The 22,940-nt window shown below is 38.2% G+C and overlaps 1 protein-coding gene across 6 annotated transcripts in view; it reads left to right on the top strand.

The window, feature by feature from the left end:
* ERCC8 (ERCC excision repair 8, CSA ubiquitin ligase complex subunit) overlaps positions 1-22,940 on the top strand; it is a 60,691-nt gene that overhangs the window by 5,014 nt on the left and 32,737 nt on the right. For 4 of the 6 annotated variants that reach the window (XM_062212035.1, XM_062212036.1, XM_062212034.1 and 1 more), the window contains exons 2-4: positions 1,378-1,473; positions 7,249-7,350; positions 13,487-13,610. In XM_062212035.1, coding sequence (XP_062068019.1) covers positions 7,250-7,350; positions 13,487-13,610 — 225 coding nt within the window. In that variant the 5' untranslated portion in view covers positions 1,378-1,473; position 7,249. Of the gene's footprint in view, positions 1-1,377; positions 1,474-7,248; positions 7,351-13,486; positions 13,611-22,940 lie in introns of those variants that run through there. The other 2 variants (XM_062212037.1, XM_062212039.1) reach the window with 2 other exon arrangements.

Genomic DNA, 22,940 nt, shown 5'->3' with positions numbered 1-22,940 from the left:
AAAATAATTTTATATTGAAGATTTCTCAAGTGATCATTTGGTTCTTATCTATATTTTTAATTCTTTGCTGAGACTTTCTATTTTGGCATTTGTTTCACCTCTTGCTCACTCAGGCATTTTACAGTGGCTACCTTAAAGTCCTTGTCAAATAATTTCTCCCATTCCCTCTGCTTATGGAAACCCTGGCTGCTGACAGGATTTAGGATGATGACCGATTGGGCATCTTCAGGCTGAGTAGGGGTGAAGTAGGGACCCATGATCAAGTCAGGGTTCCAGCAGAAGGTGGCCTCTCAAGGAGGTGCTAGCTCACAGGAACTGTTTCCATCTGAGGTTTTATGTGTGTGGCCTGTATCATCTCATCTGCGGCTTCTTTCCCTATGCAAGTTGAAATTTTCATGGTTCTTCGTGGTGCAAAGTATTTTTGGACTATGTCTTGGACCCTTTTAAATACTCAAAGACTCTGTGTCTTGTTTCAATCTCATGGAGAATGCTGATATTTTTTGTTTAATAAGCAGTTAGAAAGATTTAGGTTCAGGATGCAAGTTTCTGCCTTCATGTGGTTATGGTTTCAGTGCTGGTTCGGTTTTGAAATCCTTTTCAGACCTGCTCCGGCTATGTGCACTCAGCGGTCAGCCTGTGCATTGAGTCTGTTCAGTTTTCAGAATATTGTGTATGCTACTCAGTATTAGATCCATGCCTGCCCCACTCACGGTTGAGTCCTGGAATTCATAGACAACTTCATGGAGTCTCTTTCTGGAGTTCCTTCCTCTCTGTAATCTTGCTAAATATTTCTCAATTCTCTGAGACTGCCACTTTTGGTCTTCTAGCCAGAAACTTCAATTTCTAGGTAGCCTGTTCTACCACATACTGCCATGTTTGAGCCCATGGCTCAGAAGTGAGAAGACAGGTAAAAAAACACACCTTTTTGGGATCAGAGCTCTGGTGAACAGAGAAAATTTGCCTTGCATGCATAATTGTTGCATTTAATATATTTTTATGTTTGTCTTGAAGAAACACTTCAGGAAATTTTTTTAGATCCTGTAATTTAAACTTTTCTCCACTAGGTGTCCTCAGTTAAGTTTATTTTCAATAACCATGAAAATTTGTTTCAGTGTCTATCTTTTTAACTTGATAAACTCTTCAAATAAAGCTTAGGATAATGCTGCAGGTGATTTTTCTGCATGTAACTGTTGCTACTGTTGATAGTTTTAAAATGTATAATCTTTAAATATCTGAATACCTTTGGATGTATGGTAGAAAATTTAAGCATTTCTGATAGTTTTTATACTTTACATAATCTTAATGAAATAAGGAATTTTCATACTAAATTACTTATTTTTAAGTTTTATGTATTTTCCCCTCTTTTAAATTTTAAAGGGTTTTGGGACTGGAGTTAAACAAAGACAGAGATGTTGAAAGAATCCATGGCAGTGGAGTTAACACCCTTGACATCGAACCTGTTGAAGGGCGATAGTAAGTTTATTGTTAATTGTTTTTCTTCCTAAATGAGATGCTTTAAAACTTTGCCTTTTAAGATTAATTATTATATAAGTTTCATAAACATTAGCAGAAAATTAAATTATAGCATTTTTTAAGCTGGCATTATTTATTTCAAATAAACACAGAGCAAACATGTAACTTTCAAAATGTTGCCAAATACACATTTCCAAGCTACTTTAGTATAAATATATACATTATTAAATTAACAAACTTTGAGCTTCTTTTTGATGTACAGAGCTTTGATTCCTTATGGCTTACCACTTACCAACTTTGTGATCTTGCCCAATTTACCTACTCTAAATCTCAGTTCAGTTGCCTTAGCTGTACAATGGAAACAGTAACACCTACCTAACCAGTGTATTGCGAGGGTTAATTTTTGATAGTATGTGTAATCAAAAGCATTATCACATAGATTTACTTCTTTCCATATAGCTACATAGAGTAGCTGACATGCTTTGCATTATACCTATTTGAACATATTATTACCTATTTACAACTTGTCGTGACACCCCTATTACTCTCACAAGAGAGAAAACTGAAAACCTTTCACGTAGTCGTTAACTAGACTATGTGCAAAAATAATTAAAGTTGGTCATTTAATGATGTTTTCGGTACTTGTCTGATAATTTTTATTCTATAATGAAATTTCATTATTTACATAAATTTGATAGACTTACTATTCATTATTTACATAAAATAAGTTTGATAGACTTTTACTTTTTACACCCAGCATCTGCCATCGTCTCAACTATTAGTATATGAGAAGTATGAGAAACATGTTCAAGGAACAGAGTTCTTCTTGTAGCATGTGATTGAACCTAAAAGATAACCAGTTATGATTTCTTTTTTGTGCCTAATTTTCCATGCTTAACATAGCACTTCTTATTCAAAGACTCTGACATTCACATTAAATACATATGAAGATGTAAGCACTAAGGGAAAGCTGGTTTCTTTTGGCCTCGAGTACTGGTACCACTCCAGCCAGCCATCTGGGGTAGTGACCAGTTGCATGGTGTGTGAAGTATATAAAGCCAGCAGGTTACCAATTGGCAGGGTCAGTGGGAAATTGTAGATTATATGTGTATTAAGTAAGTTTGAGAAATACAGGCTGAGGAGACTGTATAGAGCATATAAAGAAAGTCTGAAAACCCCTGGTACAGTTTTCCCCTTGTTGCATGGTAAAAATCCACAGCTTTATTTCATTGTTGGTTGTGTCCTATAGTTTGCACTAAACCCTTTTGGTTAGCAAAGAGAGATATAAAAAAGAAAGCTTATATTTGGTTAAAAAAAAATTAACTAGTGATATTATTTTTCTTAAGAAAATTGATGTCTTGAATATATATCTTTTTCAAAATACCTATTACTCTTTACTGTCTACCAAGAGTACTCTGGCAGTATCATTGAAACCAGAACAGAAAATAGAATATGCAAACCTGATAAAGAAGTATTTGTTTCTCAAGTTGGGATTTATTTTAAGAGGGCTATCCAAAAATTACATTTTAACAGGTATAATTGTAGGAGGTATATTACATATCCCTCTGTGAACCTTGAATTTTTTTTCTTCCAAATTAATTCATCTCTAATACCAAGTTTTCTTTATCTTTATAAATACATAAAGCCGTATATTTTAATGTGTCCATTTTGTTGGCAGAATATTAACCTCTTGGTTAAATATCAGTGCCATCAAATATTTGAATAGAAAGTAATTTAAATAAGGGTTTGTTGTTTTTTTTTTTAATCCAATTCATGGAATCAAAGGAAAGCTTTTGGTAGCCATTCTAATAAAGGCCAGACAACTATATTATTGTAAATGCCATTAAATTCAGTTAAAAAGCAGTTGTTTTATACTAATAATACACCTACAGTGTCATGGCTTACAAAAACACAGTATTTCACAAAGTAATATTCAAGCAGAAATGTTTTTGCAATTTGTTGTGGTTCACATGCAACCTACAACTGTATCCAAACATTTTGTCGATCAAAATAAAAGTTGTAGTTAAAATTTCTCTATAATTAGAGTGGTAGAACCACAAAATTTTGTAGTAAAGCTAATGTGGAATTTTTTTAAAGTAACAGTGATATTATTTGCTATCTTTGTTGCCTGTAATCAATCAGATTTTTTTAAATTATGTTTATTTTTAGTTTAGTTTCTATTTATTTATTTGACAGATGGAGTTAGAGATAGAGAGAGAGAGGGAGAGAAAGGTCTTCCTTCCGTTGGTTCACCCCCAAATGGCCGCTACGGCCAGCGCTGCGCCAATCTGAAGCCAGTAGCCAGGTGCTTCTTCCTGGTCACCCATGTGGGTGCAGGGGCCCAAGGACTTGGGCCATCCTCCACTGCCCTCCCGGGCCACAGCAGAGAGCTGGACTGGAAGAGGGGCAGCTGGGACTAGAACCTGGTGCCCATATGGGATGCCGGCGCCACAGGCGGAGGATTAACCTAGTGAGCAATGGCACCGGCCCCAGTTACCAGACTTTGACTTTGGGTTTTATGCCTGAAGAAATGAAGTTTCTTATCTAAGATGCTAAAGGAAGCAAGGATTTTATATCCAGCAAACTGATTTTCAAATACAAAAAGACAAATTGTCAGTAACTTACAAGAATTCAGAGCATGTTCTCATAATCTCTCCTTTAGGAATCTACTAGAAAGTGAAATAAGAACCAGGACAACTCACAGGACAGCAACATATAATGATGATAAACAATAATGTTTATATATTGATATATGTTTGTAGACCTAAGTATTGGTCTAGTTGCCACTGTTTCATCACAATAAAGAGATCAGTGACAGAAATTATTTTAGGTTACAGCACATGAATTCAGTTATCAAAGTCTAGGCTGGTAATTGCAAAACAAATGGTTTGGTTTCTGCAACAGATTGTGAGGGGAGGAAAATTAGGATGGAAAGAAGGGAAGAAAAGGAGAGGAGGCCTATAGATTAAAGATTTGAAAACTTAAAAAGCAAAGCTAGTATTCATTGTTACACTCTTGGGTGATGAATTATGAACCACTCAGAAAAAGAATGGCAGTGAGTAGTATAAAATGCTTAATAATGAGTTGTTCTCAGAAGACAAGAGTTGTGATTGAAACAGATCCTATTTTTTTTTAAAGATTTATTTATTTGAAAGGCAAAGTTACAGTGAGAGGTAGAGCCAGAAAGAGAAAGGTCTTCCATCTGCTGGTTTTTCCATCTGCTGGTTTACTCCCCAGATGATCACAGTGGCCACAGCTATCTGATCCAAAGCCAGGAGCCAAGAGCGTCTTCCAGGTCTCCCACACAGGTACAGGGACCCAAGGACTTGGGCCACCTTCTGCTGCTTTCCCAGGCCGTAGCAGAGAGCTGGATCGGAAGTGGAGCAGCCGGGACTTGAACCAGCAGCCATACGGGATGCCAGCGCTGCAGGCTGGGGCTTTAACCCACTGCTCCACAGTGCCAGCCCCAAGAATCTATTGTTTTAACCTTTGTGAAGAGTCTTGATGTTGTTCCTGTTTTTAGTTGGATAAGCTTATATAATAATGAAATAAATTAGAAATTCAGAATGTTATAATGGAATAAAGTTAAAAAACTTGTAACTAATATTCTATAAATTTTTTAAATTAAATAATGTACTCTAAATGTAGGTAAAATGATAGAAACTGAAAATATTTCATCTGAAATATGTGCACTTTTTCAGTAGGATAAAGGATAATCAAAAACAACCTCCATTGTGTAGAATGTTCGCCTCATGATCTAATGTTTCTAAATTAAAAATACAAATTTCAGGGGAGTCAGTTAAAGGTAGCAACAACTCTAAAGATAATTTCAGACAGTTATATTGGGGGGGGGGGGCTAATAAAAGCATACTGAAAAGCAGATTAGTTTAAAAAAATAAAAGTAGCATAGTTTTAAAGACATGGATAAGAAATGGATTGGGTCCAGCACTAAGGCATAGTGGACAAAGCTGCCACCTGTCCGGCCAGCATCTCATATGAGCATCAGTTCAAGTCCCAACTGCTCCATTTCCAATCCAGCTCCTGCTAATGGACCTGGGAAAGCAGCAGAAGATGGTGCTGGTGCTTGGGCCCCTGCTGCCCTCTCAGAGACCTGGAAGAAGCTTCTGGCTCCTGGCTTCAGCCTGGCCTCGTCCTAGCTGTTGAGACCATTTGGCGAGTGAATCAACAGATGGAAGATTCTGTCTCTCTGTCTCTCTCTTTTACTCTGCATTTCAAATAAATAAATAAATCTTTTTAAAAAATGGATTGAAGTACACAAAGTTCCAAGAATTAAGTTATTTTCAATTAAGTTCTATTTATATAAAGGTTTTTGCTTTAGTATATATGTTTATATATTGCTTTCTTTTTAAAAAATTGCTGTACGAAGTTTCTTGAGTAATTTTGGTTCCACAAAATAATAGGCCATTTTGAGAGTCAGTATTTGGTTCCACAAAATAATAGACCATTTTGAGAGTTGGTAAAAAAAAAAAAAATTAGATTGTTATTCTCTAGTAGCCTGTCAACTCAAGGAAGTAAGACTGAGTGATCTGGCCCCTGTTAATCCTCGTCTCTCACCGCTCTTTACTTTTCATACTGCTCCAACAGCGCATTCCTCTTCAGTTCTTACGGTGAGCCTGATCTGTTACTTTTTTTTTTTTTTCTTAAGATTTATTTATTTATTTGAAAGTCAGAGTTACACAGAGAGGAGAGGCAGAGAGAGAGAGAGAGCTTCCATCCGATGGTTCACTCCCCAACTGGCTGCAATGGCCGGAGTTGCGCCAATCCAGAGCCAGGAGCCAGGAGCTTCTTCTGGGTCTCTCATGTGGGTACAGGGGCCCAAGGACTTGGGCCATCCTCCACTGCTTTTCCAGGCCAAAGCAGAGAGCTGGATCAGAAGTGAAGCAGCCAGGACACGAACCAGTACCCATGTGAGATGCCGGCACTTCAGGCCAACGCGTTAACCCACTGCCCCACAGTGCCGACCCTGTGGCCTGTTACTTTTCTACTTGTCTGGCTAACTGATTCTCTTTTTCAATACCAGCTTAAATATTACAATCAGATAAACTCCCCAAATCCCCAGACTAGAATAAAAATAGACTGTTTTCACAGTGACTCCAATTACAGCTAACAGTTTTTATGATTATGTACACTACCTGTCTTCCCTACAATAGATTTTTTAAAATCCTAGAAGAACCAAGCCTGTTTTGTTCACAGTTGTGGTAGCAGAGTGCCTAACATATTGTAAGTGCTCAGTTAAAGTAAAATGCATTGAATGAATACTTTCATAATAGAGGGAAAGAAACATTTCTTTAATCCATATTTTTGGCTAGATACTGTGAAAGGAACTTTGCGCATTAACTGGTGATTTAGTTGAAAGTGTCCCCCATTTTTACAGATGTTGAAAGCCTTAGGTTGGTCTGGTTCCATTTTCATTTAGCAAAATTACAATTAGGACATTTAAAATAATTTTATGATATTTTACTTTCTTAAATATTAAATTAATATCTTTTGCCATTTTAATGATAAATTAATTAAAGAATATCTTTGCCATCCTATTGCTACCATCCTTTCTTTTTAGAATCATGAAAGTAAACTTTAAAATATTACAGATTAATTTTTGTATATTCATTCTTGTACAAATGTTAAGAAATTTTAGTTTATTGAAGTCTGTTAATGAGGATTAACTAAATACATTTGGGTGTTTGCAGATCAGTTTCCAAAAATACACAGTCATAAAATGGACTGATGATAATGTGAATTTTGTTTTATTATTAGCATGTTATCAGGTGGTTCAGATGGTGTGATTGTGCTTTATGACCTTGAGAACTCCAGCAGACAACCTTATTACACATGCAAGGCGGTGTGTTCCATTGGCAGGTGTGTATTAAAAATGTAATTCATGAGTTTTTAAATAATCAAGTACTTTTTGCATCCAATACAAAACACGAACGTAGCAGTTGTGAATGGTTCAAGCACTTTGTCTGATGACAATCTACATGGCTATCCTTGACACATTTTTCAAAGTAACTGAAAATTGTTTCCCAAAACAACTTTATTATCAATTTTCTAAAGAATTTTACTAAAACTCTTTGGATTACCTCCTTTCTATTATATACCTACATAGCACATTTCATTAATTAGTTTTTAATACCACTTTGTATAAAATTCATTTCTAAGTCTCTCAGCTAATTATTAACATAGGTTAGACTTTCAACTGATATTAATGGAAGAAAAAGATCACAAGCTAGATATAATAAATGTACTGCCAATCCCTCACCATAGACACACACACACATGCACACACACATACACACACACACCTTTCAGCAACTTACTCAGAGATCTCTAACATTAGAACATACCCTTGGGTATTGTGACTTCTCAGACTATTCTTCACTGGCTTACCAATCTTATAAGAACTACTTCAGTTTCTAAAAAACTGTTTCATGACTTTGTTGTAATTTGTTATAAGCCAATTAATTCTTCATTGTTACTTGTTTCTGAGCTGCTATTAGGTCTGTGAAATAACAGAATAAGTACTAAGAAAATACTTGGTTTTAAAATATATATATATTTAAATATATATATACATATATATATATGTATATATATATATATATATATATTTAAATTTTTATTTGAGGCTTGTTCACTTCCCAAAAGCTTAGAGTAACCAGGACTGGGACAAGCTGAAGTCAGGAGCTGGGAACTCAATCCGGGTGGGTAGCAGGTACCTGAGCCCATACAGGATACACATTAATAGGAAACTGGAGTCAGAAACAGAGTCAGGGGGCCAGTGTTGTGGCACAGAATATTAAGCCACTACCTGCAATACTAGCATCCCATACAGGCACCAGTTTGATTCCTTCAGATCCATCTTCCTACTCATGCACCTGGGAAAACAGCAGAAGATGACCCATGTACTTGGGCCCTTGCCACCTCCTGGGAGACCCAGGTGGAGTTCTGAACTCCTGGCTTTGGTCTGGTCCGGCCCCTGCCATTGTAGCCATTTGGGGAGTGAACCAATGGATATAAGATCTCTTTCTCTCTATGTCTCTTTCTCTCTGTCACTCTGCCTTTCAAATGAGTAAAATATATCTTTAAAGAAAAAGAAAAGGAAAAAAGTGAGAAATGGAATCAGGACTCAAACCCAGGCACTCTGATACTGGATGCAGGTATCCCAAGCAGTGGCTTAACTGCTATGCCAGATACCCACCCCACAAGATGATTTTAATGGGAAAAACTTCATAAACATTAACATCAATAACCACTATATATTAAAACTGTTCCGAAAGCACTAGAATAGATGCTTAAGTTCATGGAATATTTGTGAGAAGACATGATTGTTTATAGGCTCTGGCTGTGTAATTTGGAATGCCCCTGAGCTTCAGATTTTGTTTTAGAGATCACAATATTTTTGCTCTGTCATTCTCATAAGGTTTCTTTGAGAATTAAATGAAATGATTTTTAAAAGTGTGTTGAATAAAACCATTATTTTTTTAAAGATTTTTTGTATATTTATTTGACAGGTAGAATTATAGACAGTGAGAGAGAGAGAGACAGAGAGAAAAGCCTTCCTTCTGTTGGTTCACTCCCCAAATGGCCACAAAGGCTGGAGCTACACTGATCAGGAGCCAGGTGCCTCCTCCTGGTCTCCCATACAGGTACAGGGGCCCAAGCATTTGGGCCATCCTCTACTGCCTTCCCAGGCCACAGCAGAGAGCTTGACTGGAAGAGGAGCAACTGGGACTAGAACTCGGCACCCATATGGGATACTGGCGCCGCAGGCGGAGGATTAACCTAGTGTGCCACGGCTTAACCTACTACACCACAACACCAATCCCACTCATTTTTATCTTATTTCATCCTAGCTGACATTTTAACATTAAGTTTAATTGCTTTATAGCCAAACAATATTTTCATATATTCTAATTGTTATGTAATTATTTTGTTTTATGCTTTTTTGGTGTGTAACGTAAGTAAATGCTTAGTGTGTCACTCTTGTTTTACTATGTCTTTGCAATTGTATTCAAACTTTTTTAAAAAAAAAAGTGTGACTGAATTTACACATGAGCATATAGTGGTCTTCTTTACAAAATGATTAAAATAGCATTTTTACTTCCAAAGAATTTATAATTTAATTTTAAAAATAATTTCAGAGACTTATTAAGTTAATGTAGCTTAGACTATTTTCTGACATTTATTATTGGTGCACTTAATGTGTTTGTTCTTGAGCACTAACAAGATTCCATTCTTCTACCAACATTCTTATTAAATGTGAATGAGGCAGCCAGCACTGTGGTGTAGTGGGTAAAGCTGCCACCTGTGGCGTCAATATCCCATATCGACGCTGGTTTGAGTCCTGGCTGCTCCACTTCTGATCCAGCTACCTGCCAATGCACCTGGGAAAGCAGCAGAAGATGGCCCAAGTGTTTGGGCTCCTGCACCCATGTGGGAGACCCAGAAAAAGCTCCTGGCTCCTGACTTCAGACTGCCACCTCCAGCCATTGTGGCCATTTGAGGAGTGAATCAGTGGATAGAAATTCATACTCTCTGTCTCACTGTTACTCTGCCTTTCAAATAAAAAAATACATGTGAATGAGAATAAATAACCATATATAGTAAGATAATATCTTTATTTATTTGAAAAACATAGAGACAAACATATGGAGATCTTTCATCTGCTAGTTCACACCCAGAATGCCCATAACAGCCATGGCTGGACCAGGCCAAAGCCAGGAGGCTGGAACGCAGACTACATATCACAAGTAGATGACAGGGACCCAACAACTTGAGTCATATTCTGCTGCCTCCCAGGTTGTATATTATCAGGAAGCTGGAATTGGAAGCAGAGCTGAGACCTAACCTCAGGCACTCAGATATGGGATGTCAGTGCCCCACGTAGCACCTTTACCACCATGCCAAACATCTTCTCCATGTTTTAAATATAAATGAGTTTTTATTTGTGATCACATTAATGACTTATTTAAAACTAATATTGGAAAAATCTGTAGAAGGCAAGAGTCTTAGGAGCAAATCGAAAGTAATTGTGCTTATCTTAAGTAGAAATTTATTGGGAGAATATTTAGTATCTCACATAAGGTGGGAGATGGCAGAAACAAATTTAGAAAATAAGTAAAAAGTAGCAATATTACATGAATACTTAGCAAACCGTTTCAACCCTTAGATAAGAACTTAATAAAACATTTACCAGAAGGTCCAATGCCTTCTATAAATTTTAAGAATCATGTATTTGAAAACACGTCTTAAATATATAACATGGCGTAGTTTGTTTAACCAGTAAACTTAAGCACAACCATATAAAATGTTTTTAGTTTCTTTCTACCAACAAGTTTAAAACATATGATACACAGATTCAGGTCATACAAATTAAAATGTATCTTTGATTGATTTTAGCAGCTTAAATTTATGGACAATCTTATCTAAAAGCCATTTAAAATAAAACTCTTAATAAAATTCCCCCATGTGGACATACAATATGTACGCACATATAACATAGCATAATAGACCAATATCAAAATCCAAAATATCTGGTTGAAATAAGATTCCTTAAAATCATGAAGCCTAGTACACATAACCTTGCCCAAAGCTGCAGGCTAACCTAATGCACATATCTATTATACAGTCATAGAGGTGATCATCCTGTCCCACAGAGAGTGATGATCAGGAGTGTGTTTATTACCACCTCCATTTCCAGGTCAAGATAATGTCCATTTTCCTTTGCTCTTACTTGCCCCTACATCAATGCTTTGCAACCAGTGGGCTCAACATTATAGTTACCCTATATAAAGTAAGGAAAATAGTTTAAATATGTATATGATGGAGAAAGAAAGGAAATATGATAGGCACTATAGTCCTTGTATTTTTACAACTATCTCAAAGCCAGAGCTGGTATTTCAGACTTTCCTTCTGGGCATTGTGGCACATTGGATTAAGTCATCACTTAGGATACTGCCATCCCATATCAGAGTGCAAGTTCAAATCCTGGCTGTTCCACTTCCAGTCTAGCTCCATGCTGAAGCACCTGGGAAAGTAGCATATGATGGCCCAAATGCTTGGGCAGGCTCCTGGCAGTTGGTGAATAAACCAGTAGATGGAAGATCTCTATCTCTCCCTCTCTGTCACCCTGCCTTTCAAATAATTAAAATAAATCTTAAAAAAATTTATTTTTTCTTCTTCATGTTCTCATTCCTTCGAGTAACACTGTAAATGTACATGGTGATCCTTTACCTAGTATTGTGATTTGGAGTCATCTTCACTCTTAGGAATCAGACCCATTTTTGTTATGTCTGTGTAAATCTGCAGTAGTTTTCTGTTTATTTCATTATAATGAATTTCTAATGTATATAAAAGCAGAGAGTAGTATAATAAACTATTTACCCATCACCCAGCTTCAACAGCTATCGTTAAGTAGTCTTGCTTCATCTTTACCCTCCATTCACGCATCTTTAGAATTATTTCAAAGTAAATCCCAGATAACATATTTTATCCAAGATTATTTGTATATATTTAAAAGAGACTTTTTATAAGCATAACCACACTACCATTAACATCACATGTGAAATAATTTACTAATAGTAAATATACTATTAGTGTTCAGATTGCCTACATTGTTTCATAAATGTCTCTTTTTTTTAAGATTTATTTATTTTAAAGGAAGAGTTACACAGAGAGGAGAGACAGAGGTATCTTCCATCTGCTGGTTCATTCTACAACTGGCCACAATGGCCTGGCTAGGAACCAGGAGCTTCTTCTGGGTCTCCCACATGGGTGCAGGGCCTCCACTGGTTTCCCAGGTACGTTAGTGGGGAGCTGGATCAGAAATGGTGCAGGGGCTGGTGCTGTGGCATAGCGAGTAAAGCCACTGCCTGTAGTGCCAGCATGCCAGGGTGGGCACTGGTTCGAATCTTGGCTGCTCCACTTCTGATCCAGCTCTCTGCTGTGGCCTGGGAAAACAGTAGAAAATGGCCCAAGTCCTTGGGCCCCTGCACCCACATGGGAGACCAGGAAGAAACTCCTGGCTCCTGGCTTCAGATTGGCACAGCTCTGGCCATTGTGGCCACCTGGGGAGTGAACCAGCGGATGGAAGACCTCTTTCTTTCTCTCTCTCTCTGCCTCTGCCTCTCTGTAACTCTGACTTTCAAATAAATAAATAAATCTTAAAAAAAAAAAAAGGATAAAATGGCTAGCAATCATGAAATGTCTAAATAAAAAAGAGTCACAAAGCAGAAATGGGGCAACCAGGACTCAAACTAGTGCCAATATGGGATGCTGGTGCTGCAGGCGGCAGCTTAACCTGCTATGCCACAACACTGGTCCCTCACAAATGTCTCTTAACAGCCAGTTTGTTTGAATTAAGGTTTAGGTAAGATTTGGTGTTGATCACTGGTTCAGAGCATATACTGCAACTTTTGAGACAGAACATTCTCCTCATGAGATGATGTATGTAGTTTATGTCATAACTGAATCTTCAATGGATCATGCTTCTAGGGGTGATTGGGAACATAAGACTAGTGAATGCCATGGGCATCCACACTGGAATTCTCTTGTCGTAAAGTTCTTAATGAGATGCTGTATCATATAGGGTACCATGAAGGAGTGAGGCATTTCAACAGTTCTAAGAATGGTAGTGCTGATAGAATGTACTTGGGAAAAACAAATCCAGAACCAAAATCTTTGTCTCTTCCAGTTAGGACAAGTCTCCAGCTCCAATTACAAGAAGTCCAATACAGATGACTACTCCCTCTAGGCTATCTATAATACAGAAATAGGAAGTCTACTTATTCAGAGGCAGGCCTTCAGGTCACTCTATGGAACCTGACTTAGAGATACCTAAACAGGTTCTCTCCACTTCTGGACAGCCGGAACACAAGCATGTGATCTAGGAATAGCCATTCATATCCTGTCTGATACTGCTGTTTGTTCTTACAAGAGTTCCAGTTTTGATACTCAGTAAGTTAGTTTTCTCTACATTCTGATTGCTGTTTTATAGAAACCATCCTGATGTTCACAAATACAGTGTGGAGACGGTACAGTGGTATCCTCATGACACTGGCATGTTCACATCAAGTTCGTTTGACAAAACTCTGAAAGTATGGGATACAAATACATTACAAGTAAGTGCATTTTAAAACCTTTCAAAATTTCTCTGTGGAGTGAAGGAGAATTTAACCCTGAACTATTATACTGTGATTTTTGCTAAGATGTCATATATATTAGATGTGAAAGCGGTGTAGCAGTTAAAGAGAGCTGAATGGCACGTGTGAATATCCTGGCTCTGCAGCTGACCAGTTGTATATCATTGGGCAAATGTCCAAACTTCACTGTGTCTCAGTTTCCTCTGTAAGTGGAGATAATAAGTGTGCCTTATAGAATGATTGTGAGGATGAAGTGAACCAATCTATATAATAAGTACCTAGAACAGAGCATATCATAAATGCTCAAAAAGTGTTTAGTATTTTTTCTTTTTTTTTTAAGATTTATTTTTATTTATTTGAAAGAGTTACTGAGAGAGGTAGAGACAGAGAAAGAGAGAGGTCTTTTATTACTACCCAACTGGCCACAACAGCTAGAGCTGAGCTGATCCAAAGCCAGGAGCCAGGAGCTTCTTCCGGATCTCCCATGTGTGTGCAGAGGCCCAAGCACTTGGGTCATTTTCAGCTGCTTTCCCAGGTGCATTAGCAGGGAGCTGGATGGGAAGTGAAGCATCTGGGACTCGAACCAGGGTCCATATGGGCTGCCGGTGCTGCAGGCTGAGGCTTTAACCTGCTGTGCTACAGTGTCAGGCCCTAGTGTTGTTGTTTGTTGTTGTTTTGTTTTTTAAGATTTATTTATTTGAAAAGCAGAGTGCCAGGGAGAGGATGAGAAAAAGAAAACGATCTTCCTTCTGCTGATTTCACTCCCCAGATGGCCACAGCTGTCATGGCTGGGCCAGGCCACAGTCAAGAGCCTGGTATTCCATACAGATCTCGCATGTGGGTGCCAGAGGGCCAAGCAGTTGGGTCATCTTCCACTGCTTTTCCCAGGCATGGTAGCAGGGAACTGGATAGGTAGCTGAGCCTAAGACTCAAACTGGTGCTGTAATTTAGGATGTTGGGTGTCTTAACCTGCTGTGCTACAACACTACCTGCTCCCTTTAAGTGTTGTTAATCCTTATTACTTGAAAACTGTGGTCCAGTGATCTAAGGAAGAAAATTTAATTTATCTCCTATTGACCTACAAACATTAAAAAAAAAAAAAAAGTATTAATGTGATAGCCTAGTAAAGTTTGACAGTGGGTAAAAGTTTTTATGGTAGTGAAATTTAAATTTCTATGCTGATTTTTTTTTAATGCTGATTTTTTTCTCTGAACTCTATTCCCTTGTTTTTATACCTTTCTACAGACTTTCTACATAAATATAGTGTCATATTTTGAAATTTTCTATACTAAACATGATTGCCTCTCACATCCATTTAGTCATAAAATCTTGAATAGTCTTCCTTCAAACTCTCATACTTTTCTTTCCTATTTCACTCATCATCATTGCACATCTAAACTACTAAAGACTCCTGATTTTCCTGCCTTACATTTCTCACATTTTCCACAGTTCTATCCCAGAATTTATCTTATGGTAAAGCAATTTTGTCATACCTCTATGCAAAGTCTCTAGTAATTCCCGTTGTCTAAACTCAAGCTAACATTCTGAGTTCTCCATAATGTCATTTGATTCCATCAATCCTAGCTTCTACCTGTTTTCAGTGCAAAAAAATTGCTGCAACTAAATTGATCTCCTTTTGCTTGCTGATCACATCTTGATTATATTATACTCCCTACTTCTATTCCCTTTGTACAACTTCTCCCCTTTTAAGATTGTATCTTTTGATAATTACATTGAACCGGGGCTGGCGCAGTAGGTTAATCCTCCACCTGCGGCGCCGGCATCCCACCACTGGTTCGAGGCTCTGCTGCTCCTCTTCTGATCCCGCTCTCTGCTGTGGCCTGGGAAAGCAGTGACAGATGGCCTAAGTGCTTGGTCCCCTGCACCCTCATGGGAGACCAGGAAGAAGCACCTGGTTCCTGGCTTCAGATTGGTACAGCTCCAGCCCTTGTGGCCGTTTGGGGAATGAACCAATGAAAGGAAGACCTTTCTCTCTCTCTCCCTCTCACTGTCTAACTCTACCTCTCAAATAAATAAATAAAATAAAATAAAATAATTACATTGAACCAAGAAATTGTATGCCAGAGTTCGTCTCATTCTGCTCTTTATTAGATATTTTACTTTAGGTAACTCATTTAATAATTAGGAAAAGTCTCTTCAGTTATAAAATTAAGGTGTCAGATTACATAACATCCAAAGGCCCTTCCTCCAGTTCTGTCATATGTACAATCCTGTTACTCACCCTCTTATTTTAACTTTATAATACTCTTCTGTATTCTTATTTCAACACATTATTATACTACTTTAAGATATCATTTTTATAGCTCTATGTAGCTCTATGTTTTCTAGATTGTTACTTCTTTTGGAAAATGACTGTATTTTATATTCTACTAGGTCCAGTACTATTTGTAACTCCTGAATAAATACTTTAAGGATGACTAATGATCTATGTATCTAACCCCAGAATAATAGTTATTATAATTATAAAGTGTTATATGATTTTTAGTATTGATTTTTTAAACAAATAGAGCTATATAAATAAATATAAATCAAGTACACTTCTAAAACTCAAAATAAATAGGCTTTTTTGACCTTCTATATTAGAAAAGAATAGTCCTATTATTTTGGATTTATTTTCATAATAATATATTTATTTTAAGTGCATCATTGAAAATGAGAATATATTAAGGATTAAATGTGTGATATGAACTTCTGATTATAATGAAATATGTTGTAGCCAAACCAGCATCTCCACTGGGAAAAACTAGAAAGTTGAATGACACATAAATATGTCAGAGGGTTTGGAAAGCTGCCAAGGAATCTAAACCATGAGAGGCCAGTTCCTAGAGAGAAGGAAAAGTTACACAAGTGAATTTGACTTTCTACATGCTCTTCTCCCCTTTGGTAATTTGCCATTTCTTTCTTTCTTTCTTTCTTTCTTTCTTTCTTTCTTTCTTTCTTTCTTTCTTTCTTTTTTTTTTTAGATTTTTAGATTTTTATTTATTTATTTGAGGGGTAGAGTTACAAACAGTAAGAAGGAGAGACAGAGAGAAAGGTCTTCCTTCCTTTGGTTCACTCCCTAAATGCCTGCAACGGCCGGAGCTGCGCCAATCCGAAGCCAGCAGCCAGGTGTTTCTTCCCAGTCTCCCATGCAGATGCAGGGACCCAAGCATTTGGGCCATCTTCCACTGCTTTCCCAGGCCACAGCAGAGGGCTGGATTGGAAGAGGAGCAGCCAGGACTCGAACCGGCGCCCATATGGGATGCCAGTGCCACAGGTGTAGGGTTAACCTGCGCCATGGTGCCAGCCCCATGCCATTTCTTGATGTAGTGCAAGAGACCAAAAAGGCAGGCTTTGGATAACCTTCTCAGAAAAGGCAAGAATAGCCAGTCCCCTGCCTCCTAGAGATGTCTATGTCCTATTTCCTGGAACCTGCGACTGTTTCTATCACTTAATGAAAAACTACTAAGCATACCAAGAAACAGGCCCTCAAAAAAAACATAACAGAAACATACTAATATCTTTAGGCCTAAATGATTTTGCCAGTAAATTTAAAAGTGGTACCAATTTTTTTAAAAATTATTTATTTATTTATTTATTTGAAAGGCGGAGAGACAGAAAGAGGCAGAGAGACATCTTCATTTGTTGGTTCACTCCCCAAATGTCTACAACAACTGGACTGGGCCAGGCTGAAGCTAGAAGCTTGGAGCTTCTTTCGAGTCTCCCTGTGGGTGCAGGGGCCCAAGTGATGGGCCCAAATACTTGGGCCATCTTCTGATTTCCCAGGCACATTAGCAGGGAGCTGGATCAGAAGAGGAACAGCCTATACTTGAATGGGTGCCCATATGGGATGCCAGCACTGCAGGCAGAGGCTTAACCTTCTATACCACAGTGCTGGCCCCAGTAATACCAATCTTATAAAACGACTTAAAGAGGATAATGGAGGAAGAAGAGACATTCACAAACTTGTTTTATGAGGTCAGCATATCCTTGATTCCAAAACTTAACAGAAACGTTGTAAGGAAATACAAAAATCCTAAACAGGCTGTTAATAAGCAGAATGTAACAACAAAAAGACAATTTGTCACAATTTGACAAAGTTTAAAGTTTTTATTTATTATTTGAAAAAAGTTAGAGAGAGAGAAAGAAATCTTCCATCCACTGATTCACTCCCCAAATGGCCATAATAGCCAGGGCTAGGCCAGGCCAAAGCTGGGAGCCAGGAGCTTCATCCAGTTTTCTCACATGGATTCAGTGGCCCAATAACTTGAGCCATCTTCAGCTGCTTTCCTAAGGGCATTAGCAGGGATCTGGATTGGAAGTGGGTCTTGAACAGGCACCCATATGGGATGCCAGTGTCATAGGCAGAGGTTTAACCTGCTATGCTACAACAGTGGCCCCATAGACAAGATATATTACAAGAATCAGGGATATTTTAACACCTGAAGATCAATATAATTTGTTCTGTTAATAGAACAGAGAAAAGCTACATAATCATCTTGATACATATAAAAATTTAATGAAAGTCAACTTTCATTGAACTTTCAATAAAAGTTCATGTTTTAAAATTTTTCATTTTAAACACAGAGGAACAGAGAGAAGCAGAAAAAAAGTAAAACTACCATCTGCTGTTTCACTCCCGAAATACTTGCAAAACTACCATCTGCTGTTTCACTCCCGAAATACTTGCAGCTACTCTGGACCAAGACCTGAAGCCAGAAGCAAAACCAGGAGCCTAGGAACTCAATCCTTGTCTACCATGTGGGTGGCAGAAAAACAGTTACTTGAGCCATCGTTGCTGCCTCTCAGGGTCTGCCAGTAGTAGGAAGCTGGAGTCGGGGACAGACCAGGTATAAAACCCAAGCATTCTGCTGTGGGATTCAGGTTTCTTAACTGCTTGTTAAATGCCCAGCCCAAAGTTTGTGATAACCTACTAGGAATGGAAGAGGAATTCCTTAATTTGATAGAATAGCTATTTTAAAATTAAAATATTATATTTAGTGGTAAAAGGTTGAAAGCTTTCCCTTGAGTTATCTCATTCTTCCAGTGTTCAATGTTGTATTGCAAAGCCTAGCTGGGACAATATTGCAAGGAAATGAAAGGCATAGGGATTAGAAAGAAACCATTTAAAGTGATTATGAACATAGAAAGACATGATTATGAACTTAGAATACCCAAAGGATCTATAGGCAAACTATTAGAACTAGTACAATTAAATTTAGCAAAGTTGCCAGATATAAGGTCCATTATGTTCCTGAATTCCAGACACAGTTATAAAATTTTAAGAGCAATCTCATTTATAGTATCAAAAATTGTCATATACCTAGTAGTAAACTAAATGAAACATGTACAAAATTACTCAACACAACAGAGAAAACTATAGAACATTATTGGAAGAAATTAAGACCTAAGTAAATAAATAGTGGAATATATCATCTTCAAGAATTAGAAAGGTCAGTATTATAGAAATAATAGTTCTTTACACAGTGATCTGCAGAATCAGTGCATTTCCAGTCATGATTTTAGAATTCTTTCATGGAAACTGACTAGCAAATTTTAATGTTTATATGGAAATACAGAGACAAGACCCTCTTGAAGAAGAATGAAATTGTAGGACCTTACTGCCAGATATCAAGAGTTACTATCAAGGCCAGCTCTGTGGTGTAGCAGGAAAAGCCACTTCTATAGTGCTGGCATCCCATATGGGCACCAGTTCGAGTCCTGGCTGCTCCGCTTCCGATCCAGCTTTCTGCTATGGCCTGGGAAAGCAGTAGAAGATGGCCCAACTCCTTGGTCCCCTGCACCTGCATGGGAGACCTGGAAGAAGCTCCTGGCTCCTGGCTTCAAATTGGCACAGCCCCGGCCATTGCAGCCAACTGGGGAGTGAACCAGCAGATGGAAGGACCCCCCCCCACCCCGCCTCTCTTTTTTCTCTGTGACTGCAACTTTCAATTAAATAAGTCTTAAAAAAAAATAAAATAAGAGTTACTGTCGAGGCAGGCATTTATCCTAGCAGTTAAGACACAGATTAGGACACCTGTGTGCCATATTTGTTCTGGGGTTCAATTCCTGGCAGTGAACTAACAGATGGAAGATCTAGATCTCTCTCTAGCTTACTCTCTTTCTAAATAAATAAACAATTTAAAAAATACCCAGCTCCAGCTCATGACTCCAGCTTCCTACCAGTGCAGACCCTAGGAGGAATCAGTGATACCTGGAATACTGGGCTCCTGCTATCCATACAAAAGACCTAGATTGCGTTCCCAGCTCCCAAACCCAGCCCAGTCTGTCATTACAGGCATTTTGGGGGAGGGTGTGAACCAGTTGATGGGAGTGTTGTCTTTCTGTCTCCCTGTCTCTGCCGACTTAGTGTAAAGCTATACTAGCTACTTAAGGCAGTGTGATCTTAGAGCAAGAGGAGGAAAAAAAAAATCAGTAGAATAGGATAGAGAATCAAGAAACAAACACAAATATGTGCAGTCATTTGATTTGTAAAAATAGTAATGCAGCAATGCATGGAAGAAGGGATGACTTTTTTCATAAATGGCACTGGGTTCACTAGCTATCCAGTAAAAATACTAATCTTAGACACAAAAGTCAATGAGGATATGGATTATAGATCCATAGAGGCTATAGAAGAAAGCTATAGAAGAAAATAAAAAATGTCTTCATGACCTAAGATAGGCAAGTCACAAAAAGCAGAAAGAAAAAGGTGGTAAGTTTACATTAAAATTAAACACTTAGTAAATTAAAGTAATTCTTAATAAAATAAGTATTTATTGCCTCTCCATTGCATGTGGTGAGCAAAACAGATGTTGTCCCTGGCCTATGTAAAAGAGCTTTAAGTTTAACGAGATGAGACAAAGAAATAGTCAACTCTGAAGAGGCTATTCTAGGAAATGTGTGTAGTGGTTTAGCAGTATCACCTCACCCCTGGGGAATTCAGGGATGCCTTTCCAGAATAAGTGCCCATGAGGCTGAGATGAAAGGATGATGAGTAGCAGTTATCCAGATCCATACTAGAAAGAAGAGGCCGGCACCGCGGCTCAATAGGCTAATCCTCCGCCTTGCGGCACCGGCACACCAGGTCTAGTCCTGGTCGGGGCGCCGGATTCTGTCCCGGTTGCCCCTCTTCCAGGCCAGCCCTCTGCTATGGCCCAGGAGTGCAGTGGAGGATGGCCCAAGTGCTTGGGCCCTGCACCCCATGGGAGACCAGGAGAAGCACCTGGCTTCTGCCTTGGGATCAGCGCGGTGCGCTGGCCGCAGCACGCTGGCCAGGGCGGCCATTGGAGGGTGAACCAACGGCAAAGGAAGACCTTTCTCTCTGTCTCTCTCTCTCTCTCATTGTCCACTCTGCATGTCCAAAAAAAAAAAAAAAAAAATGAAGAAGAAGAGAGGCAAAGCTGAGGGAGCAACTGAGGAAAACTCCTTTGGGTAACATTTTAAAATCTGAAGTGTACTCAGTATGGCTAGAGTACCACAAATCAGAGTGACCAGAGATAAAACCAGAGAAGCAGAATCAATATCATGAAGAGCTTTGTAGATTTTAAGGAGTATGATTTACCCCCTTTTAGGAGGCTAAATAAGCCATTGAAGAGTCTAAGCCATGACAAAAACTTAAAAAAAATAAGTTGGCATTTTAGATAAAACAGACTGGATATGTTGCAAATAGGTTAGAAATTAGGCAGAGGAGAGTCAGTAGTCCAGGGAAGATCAGATAGTGGCCTGACTAGAATATGACAATGAAATAGATAGATAAAAGAAATTTATAAAAGAAAATTGATAGACTTGGAAATTAGTTAGCTGTTGTGAAAAACCAAGAATGATCATTAAAATGAAAATCAAAAACCACAAAATTTGATACCATTTTAATACCTTAGGTTGGCTGTAATAAAAAAAAAATAGTAAGTGTTAAACTGGATAAATGATACCCTCATATATTGGTAGGGGATGCTGCTGCTTTTGAAAACAGTTTCTCAAAATTTGAAGCATAGAGTTGTTCAATGATTTGGCATCTCTACCCCTAAGTGTATACCTAAGAGAAATGAAAACATATGTTCACATAAAAGCTTGTATGCAAATGTTTATAGCAACATTATTTCTAATAGCCAAAAAGTTGACACAGCCGAATGTCTGCTAGCCGATGAATGTGTAAAGAAATGTGGTAAATCCATACAATAGGATACTACTGAAAAATAAAGAGAAATCAAGTGCTAATATATGTTACACCATGGATAAGCTTTGAGAACATGCTAAATGGAAACAGAATGAAAGAAGAAAATAGGTTAAATGAAAAACTACAACAGACTACTTAGTACATAATTTCATCTATATGAAATCCCAACGGTAGGTATAGTCCATAGAGACGAAAAATTGGTTAGTGGTTACCCAGGTCAGAGGATGGGGAAAAACAGGGAGTAACTGCTCATGACAATGGGATTTCTTTTTGGGTGATGAAAGTTTTATAAAGTCCATTATGGTGATGTTTGCACTGCTCTGAATATTCTAAAAACCATTGAACTACACAGTTTAAATGGGTGCATTGTGTCATATATGGATTGTATTTCAATAAGACTGTTCTTTTTCAAAAATAATTACCTCATGCTGGCGCCGCAGCTCACTAGGCTAATCCTCCTCCCATAGCACCGGCACCCCAGGTTCTAGTCCCGGTTGGGGTGCCGCATTCTGTCCCGGTTGCTCCTCTTCCAGTCCAGCTCTCTGCTATGGCCCGGGAAGGCAGTGGAGGATGGCCCAAGTGCTTGGGCCCTGCACCCTCATGGGAGACCAGGAGGAAGCACCTGGCTTCTGGCTTCGCATCGGCGCAGCGCGCCAGCCATAATGCACTGGCCATAGTGGCCATTTGGAGGGTGAACCAACGGCAAAAGGAAGACCTTTCTCTCTCTCTCACTGTCTAACTCTGCCTGTCAAATAATAATAATAATAATAATAATTACTTCAATGTTCTCTATCTTGGGAATTGTTTTTTATTAGCTGGATCGTTATTTATGATAGAGAAGGGGAGTGGAGGGATGAGTTCAATTTGAGATTTGTTAAATTTGAGAGATTTACAAGAAATTTTAGTAAAGATAATCCAGGAGTGGAGCTATATATGTCAAGAATTTAGAACTAGATCTACACTGAAAATACACATTTGCAAGTCACTCATATATAGGTGGCAGCAAAGAGAAGAGCACATAGAACAAAGTCCTGAGAAAGACCAATATTAATAGGACAGAAAAAGGAAAACAAAGCTTGCAAAAGACAATGAAAGGGTGTAGCCAAGGAGGAAAATCTGAAGTATAGAATATA

The sequence above is a fragment of the Lepus europaeus genome, chromosome 15 (assembly GCF_033115175.1).
Source record: "Lepus europaeus isolate LE1 chromosome 15, mLepTim1.pri, whole genome shotgun sequence".
NCBI lineage: Eukaryota > Metazoa > Chordata > Mammalia > Lagomorpha > Leporidae > Lepus > Lepus europaeus.
Note: the sequence above shows the minus strand (reverse complement) of the source record. Positions and strands in the feature narration are given on the sequence as shown.